The sequence below is a fragment of the Molothrus ater genome, chromosome 2, assembly GCF_012460135.2.
Source record: "Molothrus ater isolate BHLD 08-10-18 breed brown headed cowbird chromosome 2, BPBGC_Mater_1.1, whole genome shotgun sequence".
NCBI classification, from domain to species: domain Eukaryota; kingdom Metazoa; phylum Chordata; class Aves; order Passeriformes; family Icteridae; genus Molothrus; species Molothrus ater.
Genome location: NC_050479.2, coordinates 41,561,562 through 41,574,535, shown reverse-complemented (window position 1 = coordinate 41,574,535; position 12,974 = coordinate 41,561,562). Strand labels below are relative to the sequence as shown.

At 37.3% G+C, this 12,974-nt stretch overlaps 1 protein-coding gene across 1 annotated transcript in view; it reads right to left on the bottom strand.

Moving 5' to 3' along the window:
- ABCC4 (ATP binding cassette subfamily C member 4) overlaps window positions 1-12,974 on the bottom strand; it is a 141,311-nt gene that overhangs the window by 80,805 nt on the left and 47,532 nt on the right. Inside the window, exons 17-19 of the mRNA XM_036388838.2 lie at window positions 11,749-11,786; window positions 11,341-11,438; window positions 8,196-8,342 (exon numbers count right to left, since the gene is read on the bottom strand). Of these exons, the coding sequence (XP_036244731.1) occupies window positions 8,196-8,342; window positions 11,341-11,438; window positions 11,749-11,786 (283 nt within the window). The remainder of the gene's footprint in view (window positions 1-8,195; window positions 8,343-11,340; window positions 11,439-11,748; window positions 11,787-12,974) is intronic.

Here is a 12,974-nt window from a genome sequence, read left to right as displayed (position 1 = left end):
CAGTGGATGAAAACTGACCAGAACCATGTCAGTGGACAGAGAAACCATGACCTTATGGAAAGCTGAACTCTAAATTTCCTCTGAATTTTCAAATGTCATAAATGTTGCACAAGCAGCACAAGATAAAAGCTCAAATTTGAGAAATATTAGTGACCTTTATGCTCTTTTTTAACTGGTAAATGAGGAAGGATGAGGAGATCCTACAACTAGAAGACAAACAGGTCAGAAGCCATTTTTAAGTCTTTTACAACAGCGCAAGACAAACGTAAGACCAAAACCACCTCCTGAGTACAGAAGGCACTCTACTCTGAATCAAACAGCTGAGAATGAAGACTCTGCCACCTTTCTGCCATGCAGCACCTTGCTTTGCCTGCTGGCTCTGTGAATACAACTTCCTACCCAGCATTAGGTGAGTCATAGTTAAGGCAGCCCCAGCCTATCCAGACTTTTCAGAAACCTCTTCACTCTAGAACCTCCCTTTGGGACCACCACAACTAAATATTCTGCTCAAGCCAGAATCAAAAGCTATGGCAACTAAGTATGCAAATAAGAATCACCTAGGAAAATGTTCAACAAGAGCCCAAATTTAAATGAACATTAAAACAAACCCCAAACAAAAATGAACGTGCAGTTTCCAGTTTCAAGCTACCTGCCTCAAGGTCGGTATAGCCACAAGCAGTAATTAATGTCCATTACATACTACCACTCTAATTACAGGACTATTGTCCACTACCTAATAAAACAAACAAACAAACAAACGTTCTTCATATGCTTGATGCTATTTTAGAACACTTTGAAAAGCTCTCTTAAGGCTGGTAGCTATCAACATATATAGCTTGGAATAATGTTGCCCTCTCCAAATGTAACATTATCTTCCAGAAAATGACATCAAAAATCAAAACCTGAAGGAGGTTCTGCATATGTGTTCACCTGAATACATAACAAAAAGCCCCAGACAAAGTCTCTAATGGTTTTGATGAAGGAAAAAAAAATTATCTGGGGAAGACAAGGTGGAAGACCTGTCAAGCAATTATTGTACTATTTGTAAACTGTACTATTTGTACTGTATTGTACTATTTGTAAATAACTTTAAGTTTGTATTTTTTAAACCGAACAATACACTGAAGTCAAGTTTGATTCAATACCTCTGCTTCTGCTGTTATTTCTATTCTTCAGGCTTTAGTCTGGATTGCCAAAATAGGCAGATTCACATACAACAGCCATTCTTTTCTACACTAAAATTTTAATTTTGGATCGAGAATTGCCTTTTGTTTCCAAACACTCTACAAGATCACCACAGGCACAAACTAATCTTCACTTGTTGCATAATCTGCAAGATGCTGGCAATCTGAAAAAAAGAAAAGAAAAAAGAAAGAAACCTCAACTAATTAATTCACCCAGATGCTGCAGTGCAGATTACCTAGGACCGTCTGGGAGAAAGAATTCTGTGCAGCATAAAGCAGAACAGTGCTAATGAAATGAGTTTGCACTGTGATAATGTTTGTTTCATTTTAATTTCCAGCTACTCAGATTAAGCAAAAAAAACTCCAAAACACCCCATCAAAGCAAGCTAGTTTTTCTGCAAACAGCACAGTGGTCTAACTGTGTCTGTGTGTCCATAAGGGACAGCAGTGGAAGGCTATGGCACAGCCAAGAGCCCGATGTGCACGGCTGTCACCCAGGGTTGGGGATCCACATGTTCAAAGCTCACACTGAACCAGAGGGGGAGAAGAGCTGGACTGCCTCTCCCACATTCCCTATAGGTGGTCTCACAACCTGGCTATTCATCATCCCTGCCCAGCTCTTCTCCAAAGTAATTTATTTTTGGAAATGCTTATGCCTTGTTCCAACGTTGAATGAAGTGAGTTTTGATAAGTTTTTCCTCATTTCTCAGAGATGTTCATTTCCCATCTAAAACAGGCATCCATGAACAGCTAGAGAGGACATTCTATCCATGTGGCACCTCCAGTTCCCACTCTCCGCAGTAGTCATAGCAGCATTCCACAATTTATAAACAGATTAAAAATAGCAAAAAAGGGTTACATATTTAAAATAGTATTATCAAAACAAATAAACAAAAAAGAACAAAAAAATTCTCCATTTTGGATTATCTCTAAAAGCTTATTTGTAGCTGCATCACCTCAGTTGGGCCCTCTTTTTAAGCCCCTTGCAGTTTTCCATTAATATTACAGCAGTCTCTCCCTCTGTTTTCAAGTGTCTCCAACCAACGTTTAGTTTTCCATTGCCAAAAATCTCCCCAAAACAGCATGCCAGCTATGCAAGACTAAAACAAAATTTCATTTTTATTTTCCAGCTACACTTGCAGGAAAGGGATGTCTCTGAACAGCTTCTGTGCAGTCTTCTAAAGCCAGTATTTTTAATTAGGCTTCCCTGTCTTGCTCGACATTCCATGCCTCCTTTTTGCTCAGCTGAGGTGGGGCGAGAGCAGCTCTCTCTGTAGCTGCTTCAGTAAATGAAAACACTAAACTTTGCAGTATCTGGGCAGGTCAGCATATGGTCAGAAATGAGTTTCACAGCAGGCTGTTTTTCCTACCAGGCGATCTTAATATGAAGAAGATCGAAAATCCCTACGAAGGGACGCGGAATCTTGTGCCAGGGAAGCAAGAGGCTGCACTTGGAAGTGGCTGTCAGCGCAAGCTTCACGCTAATTCCCTGTCAAATAATGGCTCATCCCCTCCTACAAACAGCTTTTCCATAAAGCTTTTAGTTTTATCTCCCATAGTAGGCATAAATGGGGTGAGCTCTGACTCGGTGAACTGAAAATGTAATGGGGTTGTCTCATCGCTTTATGGCCAAGTTTCATTCAATTATTATTGCAGAAAAGAACAGGATAGAGTTGAATCGAGTTACGCTAATAGATAATAAATGTAAACATAACTCCAGAGTGCCATTTACTGACTTACAAGACTACTCCTATAGCAATCACCTTCATACAGCTCTTGACAGAATCATAATGGTGATAAAACACATGGAAGCATAAGACTATTTAAACTCTTAACAAAGCCATGATAATACTAACAGTAAATGAGCAACTCCCATAAAATATCATGTAATAATCACGCCCTGATAAGATTTAAAGTACATATCGCCATTGTTATATGAAAAAAACATTAAAGGGTTTTTTCTTTAACACATGTAGCAACCTAACAGGTTTTAATTACCACACCTACTTCAGTGACGACCTGTTCCACTCAAACACCCAAACATAATATTTACAACGTTGTGTGGTTGTTAAGGATCTTGATGATTGATGGAACCCATTGTGTTGCCATCTTAATAACAACAAATGCAAGTGATTACCAACACGGAAGAGAGAATCTGTGTTTTTATTTTACAACAAAAGGCCATTCTATAGGGACTTCTTTTTCAACATAAACTAACAAACCTGTGCACATGTGAATGCCCTTTAGAGCTTGGCACAGAGAGTCAAAAACAAAGCCTCTGCTGCTTTAAGGACAATGCATTTTTTTGTATTAGCTTAAGAGAACATGAAAGCTGTCAAAAGAGCTGGTACAGTTTTTCACAACCCTGCAGAATTCATCTTGACCACAAGGATATATCTGAAAACTGCATCACAAAGATAGGACAGATCTTGTTTCCAAAAAAAAAAAAAAAAGAAATAAAGAAAGCAATTGAGTCATTGAGTCAAATAGGAATACAATACATTTCCTGGCATTGCTACTGAATATTTATATCACTGACGAATGAGACTACAAACGAAGTATCTTAACATGAAGCTTTGCCTTGTTAACTGCATGATATGCCAAAACACCACCTACTGTAAATCACACAGTTTAAGACCAGTATTTCTTGTTTAAACATGCTACTTGTTCAGCAGAATCACTTGTGTGAACAAGCATACATTAATGTACACTAACTAGAGCAGTTTCACTATCCATCTGATAAAGTATAATTTAACAACCTCATTATCAGCATTGTAATTTTCAGACTGCTGAAATACCATATTCGTTGCAAATATTATATGGTTGAAACACTGTAACAACATTGCCCATTTGACACTTCTGTCAGATAAAATGCAGATAGTCGTTTGTGCACTGATGAACATGCTTTTAATCCTATAAAGAAACTTTCTCTTCAAATTATAAGCATTTCAGCAGCTGACTTATGAACACTATAATTAAAATCCTTATGCCTTAAAGAAAAACAAACTTCATTATAACAACAGCTTTCTTTCACATTTTAATCTTTTTATATTTGGAGTTTGCTTTCATGTGCTGCTATTAGCTATCAGTTCAGCGTGCCATTTCTGGCTGCCAAAACCAAAAAAAGAGTATTTCTCTCTATAACCTGGTCAAATCTCAAAGTCTAGGTAAGTACCCAAAGGGATCAAAGTTTATTTAATGCTTCCACAATGCATTTGTGGGGAAAAAAAAAAAAAATCTGTTAATTTAACAGGTCAAGGACAAACATCATACAATTCAGTGCTTCCCGTTTCTAAGAAGACCAGAAATGCTGCAAGGTCTGCCAAAATATTTCTTTTCCTCCTATAACTGTCAGAACCAACAGTTTGAGGAGATACAATTTGGGGGAAAAAAAAGAAAAAGCTGCTGAAAGAAAAAGAAAAATCACTTCTGTAGTGATTCTGGTTCAATTTAAATTTCAGGCAGATTCTCTAGAAGGGGAAGAGATTTCTGTTTTATCTGAACAAATTAATGCATATCATCCATTCCTTCTTACAGCACCCATCAGCAAAGCAGAAGCAGGTTTCAACTTCCTAAATTCAAGGAAATTCAAAATTACACAGAATTTACACTAGAACCACCATAACTGAAAATTATGCAGTTACACATTAGCATCACTTCTCTAATCTCTGTCCCTAAATCCCAGAAAAGAACAATTCATTTACAAGCTAAGCAAATAATCTTGAATCAAATCCTGAAATCCTGAAACTTGTCAAAAGTAGGATCATCTGAACTATTCAATAAGAAATTCATTTCAAAAGAGGCACGTCCCAAATCAAGTCTTTGCTGCTGAAGTCCGGGTCCCTTTCACATAGCTTTATAACAAATCTGTTTTGAAGTGTTACAAACATCTTGGAAAAGAAATTAAAAGGAATAATGGCTGAAGAAGGTCTCGCTGGTGGGAGTCTTCTGACTCTAGAGGGTTATCTGACTTTTTGGCCACTATTTCCAAAAGGAAAAAAGTTCCTGAACTCAGCACTACATGAAGCTGAAAAGCTTATTGTGTAAAAGATCAGGAGAAAATACTATTCTTGCAGACAATTAAGACAACTGAATGGAACCACAGTACTATTGCTCAGCGGAGAGGTTGAAAATTTACTCCTCAAATATCATCTCTAAAAACACAACAGATGAATTTTGTTATCCTTCTAAGAAGCCTCTGTAATGCTCAACTGGGATAAAACAGATCATGCTGCCCTCTTGTGCTAGACATGCACAGGAATCAACCCCTTTTTATTCCTGCAACTGACATGTGAAGAGCAATATATACAGCATTCACTACGAAATAGAAAATGTCCACATCTTCCTACTTTACAGATACTTTGACATTCATGTCATTCCCTTACTGGGATATGGGTAAAAGAGCAAAGGAAGTTTCCAGAGAGCCAAATTCTACACACAAAAAAATAACTTCTATGAACAAATGCAGAGAAGTCAGGTGTAATAAAACCCAAAATACTAACAGTTCAACTACCCATCAAGCTTTCACAACAGCTGTGTAAGTGATGCTGTAGAGGTACCTGCTGATAAATTAGAATTTCAGTCATAAATAAATGGCAATTTTTTCTGCATGCTGAGTAAGACAATTTACTTTGGTCACTTAGGATTATCAGCTCAGTAGGGTTAGGCTAAACACTTAAGAAGGAAAGAGAGAGACAGTCATTTATTAATAAGGTTCTTCCAGTGTAAAATATACAGTAAAATTTAATTCTTTTTAGACCTATGCTGAATTTAAAGGAGAAATCTGTGTACATACAAACATTTTTGGCTAGGAAGGGAGACAAGAGAGGGGTCCTTTTATTCCTTTTCTCTCTCTGCTATGTAATCCAGGTTCCAAAAATACATTGACATTCTTCTATCATCTGGATAAAATGCTAGTTACTATTCCCTTTACAACCTACCCCTCCCCGTATATTCCTAATGCACTCTGTAAAGAGAGATCTTGGGCTTATGCCTAAACTGATTCACAAAGCACAATTTTTTTAGAAATAAGTCATCTCATTTATTCACCAGGACTGATTGGATCTACACTGTTGGGAGCTGACAGACATGTCATGATTCACCACGCATTTCCATTTCCTAATGTCGGCTCCCTGATGCTCCTCGCTACTCTGCTTCCCCAATAAGAACTACCAAGAGCTTGGGATGTCTGTTTATTTAAGTTACCTACTCAACTCTGGAACACAGATCACCGTGTGTTAAAAATACTAGCCGTGGCATTTTTTAATTACTAATTCTTTTTTCATAAATAAAACAGCAAAATTCAGTTCAGCAACAGCTTCTGGTGAGGTCTTAGAGACCTCATACTAACACTGAGAACATGCTGGATGCTTAAATGACAGATCTGATATTGCAATATCAGCTTTGCTAATATGGGATATAATAACTAATAGTTTGGTTTAGCTATTACAATCACAGGCTAGAAAAAAAGCACATTTAAAAACTTCAATTTCTTTTCAGTAGGTCTTTCACAGGCATATTAAAAAAAAAGATGGGGAAAAAAAATCATCCCACCTCAATGCAAGAAATAGCATGTGAAGTTCTAAAAGGAAAATAAACAGTAAAAAACCCATGTAAATCAGACAATGAAATACAGATATTAAAAACAGATTTCAGAACTGCTAAATGCTGCAATTCTGAAGGAGAACATTGTTTCATGTGTCATCTTTTTTCTTCTCTTTTTTCCTTTTTCAAATAATGCAGAGATTAGAACAGCAGTACTTTTGCATGCCATCCTGCCCAAAAGAAAGATGAAGGGAAAGAAATATATGCATCTTGAAGTTAATCCTCTATTATAAAATATCTGTTGATTAACAGAAACACACATCTAAGTCACAACAGTGTGTGAATACCAGTGACAGGCAGATTTAAAGAATGTCAGTTTTACAATGCACTGCTAATTAGAGATTCACAGTGTTACAAAGCAAACTGGTGTTACTCTACATTGTTGCTGATGTTTTCTCTCTAGTTCTTGGTTTGTTATTATGAACCAGATTTAAGGGCATTCTTACAAGATCACTCTGTATTTGCTCAAAAACGAAGTTACTGCGTTTGCTGCGCACACATACACAAGAGAGAAGAGGAAAACCTGACACATCAGCACTAGGATTTCTTCTCATGCATGTGCTCTCACTAGCTCCCATTTCCTGAGCTTCCCTTCTATGGAAGGGAAGTGTAAGTTCAAGTGGCCTTGAACTTACATTTCCACACACTCACAGTACAAGCAGGCCATGTAACACAGCCCTACCTTTCTGCAGTTACAGGGGTGCTCTTTAAGATTAAATTGTACACATTCCATTCATCACATCACGGGCATGAACCTTTTCTCCACATAAGTATCAATTTCCTGAAAATATTATTGTTTTCTCTGAAACAATAAAGCCATCCCTATATATCCTTACAATTAAATGCCTCCTGGTGCTATGAGAACGAGTCAATTTTCTTCCAAGGGAGTGAAGACCATCAGGTTTCTGGTTCTCATGTAAAAGACAAACCTTTGGCTGGTCAATCAGTACCACCCACCTTCCCACTCTCTTCACTCTTCTCCAGCTTCTCTCTCCTTTCTTTTGAAGAACATAAGGATCTGGATCACAGTTTTACAAAATGCATTCACACACATTCAGCATATGGGAGACTCCTTGCGAAACTGCATCAGAGCAGCAGTGCAAATACAGGTCCACATACAACAACAAAGCTACAGCTAATTCATTGTTCTGTAAGCTGCATTTAAAGACAGTAAGATGAACCAACAATAAGAAGTCTGAATTTGAAATTAAAAGGACTACACTGTAAAATCTGAAGCGTCTAGGTACAAATTTAGATTTAGAAAGTCTAAGTAAAAGAAGCAAAAGAACCCAACAGAAGTGCAAAAATACCATCGAATTGTAATTGTCCAGAAATGGTACAATTTGTGCAATCAAGGAGATACATTAAATATTGAGTTTGTTTTTTTTTTTTTTACAATAAACTTACCTATAGGATTTCTGTCAAAAAACAAGACAGGGGCTTTCAAAATGGATTGAAACATTTTGTTATGCAAATTCTGACTAGAATTGACAAGAACTCGAAACACCAGAAGACTTCTTATTATGCCAAATAGTATTGTAGCCACTGTTAAACCTGAAATAAAAAAAATAAAAAAAAAACATGAACAGAGCCTGCAAAAAGATATGAATCTTTCAGAAGAAAAAAAAGTTAAAAATAAAATTGCACTAAAACCAAATTCTCTGGACTGCTGCATAATATAGCAAGAATCCAAACTTAAGCCTAGGGGGACTCAGACTGAGTGCAGAACACAGATACATTTGTCACTAGCTTCAGTTATTATCACAGAATCAATTTAATCCACTTCTCTTCTTCTGTTTGAAAGAACTGGTACTTCATAGAAATGTAGGAAATGTCTGTTAACCCATGAGATAAATGCATATTGAAACTTTCTGCATAACAGCGTTACTAAAAAATTCATTTTGCAGTGCCATGTATAATTGTGGCTTGCACAGGTCTCGGTGAAGATTCAACACTTGCCAGCAGGTATTAAACAAGTAATATATACATGGCTATTTAGACACAACCTTGAGTTACTCCCAATCAGCCCAAACCACTCATGCCATTCTTCCCCTTGTAAAACACACAAATCACATAAATTATGTGTATTTCACACTATGTAAGATGCATTCCTTATGCCATGAGAAGAAACAGTCCTTCTAGGGAACTGGTGTGCAGACTCTTTGTTTCTCTTCTGGGCACATCTCTGCTTACAAGACAAGGGTGCTACAGGGCAAAAACTGAAATAAATAATGAGATTGCTGTTGCTCTGTTTGCTGTGCATAATCTCCAATGTGGCTGCTCAAATTCCCTGTCAATAAAAGTGAACAGTGAAGGTCTAAACCTTACATTTAGCAGAGCTTTCAGGCTCCACGTGTTCTGCTTCAGAAAACAGCATAGCTACCTCAGGTCTTGAAGGCATGCTGAAGTTAGACCCCAAGTATCAGCAGAAAACCTTGCCTATTCTCAGGGCAGGTTAAAATCATACAAAATTCAGGAACAGCTATAGTAACAGTGGGAAAGAGGGAGGTTTTCAATTATGTGACATGGTCAAGCTATCCCATATGCTTCCTTCTGTATCCTCCCAGGGAGTAAATAAAGGTATCATCACTATTTCATTTGTCTTCTTGCAGTTTATTGCTCACATTCTGCGAGGTGCTGTTTTTAAGAAAAAAGATGGTGGCTGGGATGAGAGTTTTTTTGCCTTGTCCCAGCTGCTGTATTCCAGGCCAGGCAGGAGAAGACAATTTTTCCAAGAATAACTGCACATACCCAAACAGGAAAGCTGGGTCATGCAAAAAGGGAGCAGGAGAGGCATGAAGCAGGAGGCTGTGGCACAGCCCATTCCTAACAGCAGTCTCTGGGAACAACACAAGGAGATGGACCACATCCTGGAAACCCCACATTTCTGTACAACCCTACTCAGGCCTGGAAGCAGCTGGAAGCTGTTGGTACAACCCTCCCAGAACAGACTGGAACAGACCTAATGGCTGGGGAGAAGGGAAACAAAACATGCTTCCAAGTCCTTCACTTGGTCTGTCTCTGCTTTCCCTGTTCATGAGCTGAGAACCTCAGTATGAGAGAGACAAGGGCTCTTTGCATGTTTGCCTTATAGAAGAGGTGTGGAATTGGCACCCCAGTCCTGGCCAGCAGTGTTCCCTATTAGCAGCAATTTTATTCTTCAAAATCTTTGTTTCACGGAAGCAACAAGGACTAAGAAGGAACTACTACAGTGGGCAATTTTGTTTTTTCAAACACTGATAATCAGAAATAAAAACGTTAAATTGTTTTATACTGTTTAAGAGATTATAGAAAAAGGTAAGTTGGATTATTAAGTACTTCCTGTAAAATTTACTACCTTTTTATAACTTTGTCACTTCCACTTACAATATTGTGTAGACAAGTCAATGCTGTCTGTTCAACAATTGCAAATATCTCACTAAGTCAGCTAAAAGTTTCAATATAAAGGTAGCTTTTGTTGTTCTGCTATCTAGAGCAAAATATTCCTTTAAGGATAAAATTTTCACTAATGTGGTTTAGGCTACCTGGTTAGAGAAAGTGAAATTTGCCACATTTAATCACACTGTGCAGTCCACTGGAACGGTTCAGGAAATAAGACATTACACAGAGAAAATAAGAGCCAAGTTCATCTGGCTCCTAAATTGTTGCATTCCAGGCCAAACACAATGTTTTTTGTCAGCCACTCAGATCACGTGGATTCCAGAAAACAAACTAAACAAAAAATCCTGCACCTATTCTCTCACCCATGGAGATGTTTCTGAATACATTCAATGCATATTCCTCTGGCATTCCACCTGTTTTCTCACACCAACCATTTACATCTCCATGAAGAAATTACCATGCCATACAAAATCATGCATCACTAAGAGTGTTAAATAGGAGAATCTGAGAGCATGCACATGATTCTTCTGTGGCAATTTTTACTACATCCCAGAGCAGTTTTTCAAGATGTTTGGATGCCTGAATGCAAGGATCAACGCCCTTTTCTGAATATTCAGAAGCATAATGCTACCTATTGAAATATATTGAAATGTTTTTTAACAACCTGCTTTGCATACCCATCTAGGATGCCTTTTAAAAGCTTGTTCTTTTTCTGTGGCACTTCAGAAGAAATGTAGCCATGCCAAGTTTTAGAACAGCACAGAACAAAGATCTATTTCTAATCCCTCTTGCCATCCATATAATGACTGAAGATTTAGCTCAATTACTTACTAATATATAGACAATAACCCCAACCTTAATGTGACTGACTTTTCAGATACTCAATTCTTGATTTATTTTACAAAATCCAGCAAAAGCAATTAAAGACTCTGCATTCAACCTATTTCTTCTGTCAGATTTATTTTATTTATTGCAATCTATTTAATCAGAAAACAAGACTAAGGCTTTTAATCTGTTAAGACATTGCTCAGTTACTGCTAGAAATCACATTTCCTCATACATTGCTTTGCACCTCTCAAGAATAATTTCTTGAATGAATTTCTGAATTTATTATCAGATAATAAATAGTTCTTAGACACAAACATACACACATGCATGCATGTGCAATTACCTGCATAAATTCCCAAATAAAAGTTAAGGTCTAGATCAGGCACATTTGTTCCATTATTTCCATTTGTTGTGAGATTCAACTTTTCTTGATGATTTGCCCTGTGGAAATGCACACAGAAGATAACCATCATCAAATAAGTGCATTTAGCTGTTTCTAGATTCAGTTCTTTAGTTGAATTCTTTAGTTCAAAAGATCTCATGTATTGATGCTGTCATGCATCACAACATGAATAGATGCAATTACAGTCTACACTTAGCATAAAGTTTAAATTTTTTTCCCCAAAAAAAGAAGTGGAAGTCAGAGGAAGATCTGAACTATTCTAGAGCAGGTTCCATTCCTCTTCAACTAAACAAACAGCACTTGACTGAAAAGGCAGAAACAACCAGCCACTTTTTATCACCAACTTACCAGTAAGAAAGCCACCAGTCCTGGAGCACATAGGCCACCTTGAGCAAAAGAAGCAAATACAAGAATCATCTCACAAAATTAAAAAAAAATGAGAAAATTAAATTGCCTTGCTATTCTTTCAAGCTCTCTGGGAAAACATCACATATTCAGAAGAGTATGCCATCCAGTCTTTCAAGACCAGCAGCAATTTGCCAAGCACATTAGAAGGTGCTCTACAAAGAAAGAAGTTACCTTAAATTACCTTACATGTTAGCAAGCTAAAGGAAAGCAATACACTTTAGTAGCAAACAAAATATAGTAGCTTTTCCTAATGTATGTTAATTGAACTTTAAAGAACTCATTTTCTCAGTTCCTAAATTTGCTACAAGAGATATTCCAAAATGCTTTTTGATTAACAAACTTTCTGATGTTACCAGTCCAGAAATTTGTGTTTACAGAAGATAATTACCAGAAACAGGGTTGAAGGAGGATGAGAGAGTAGAGGGAGGGAAAAACTCCTTCTGCCACCTTCCTTCTGTGACAAAAGGTGACCACAAACATGTAACAGGGTTATTATCTCAAAATACACTTCTGTTCATGTGAATTTGAAGTTGTGGGCAGTCTACTACAGAGATCTGATCTTGCTTAGCTATCTTTCCAACAGACTCAATTCAAGGACAAGCAAGAAGTAAGATGTTAAAATATACAGACTATTTTCTAACAGCCAAGAAAAATTCATTTCCATGAATTCCATGAAATGAACTTGAGCCTTCTCAGCAAGAAACAGAAAAAAAGGTTCACGAAAGCTATCCTCACTCAGCTTCCTCAGCTCACCATTGCTTTCACTAAGTTTGTAAATAACTTTGTTTAAAAACTCATTTACATACCTGCTACAGTCTGCATCACACAAAATATTTGCCTATGCTCTTCCTTACTTTCTCATTCTGCTAAACAGTGACCCTCCACCTAAACTTTTCACATAATCTGCACTTACCAACAGGTGAGCTGCTTTTTGAACACTTCTGTCAGGCTCTGTCCTCCCACACCCAGTACATCTCTTTACCCTCCTCAACTGGAAACACTCTGACTGTCTTTTAACACCTACTTTTATACACCTTATGATTTTCTTCTCTTTCTAAACAAAGTACACTGGCTTATAATTTTCACGCCATGTTGTCACCAAAATAATTATCTTAGTGAGGTATTAAAATTGTTGGAATAAGGATCACTGCAAGACCTCTCAATGC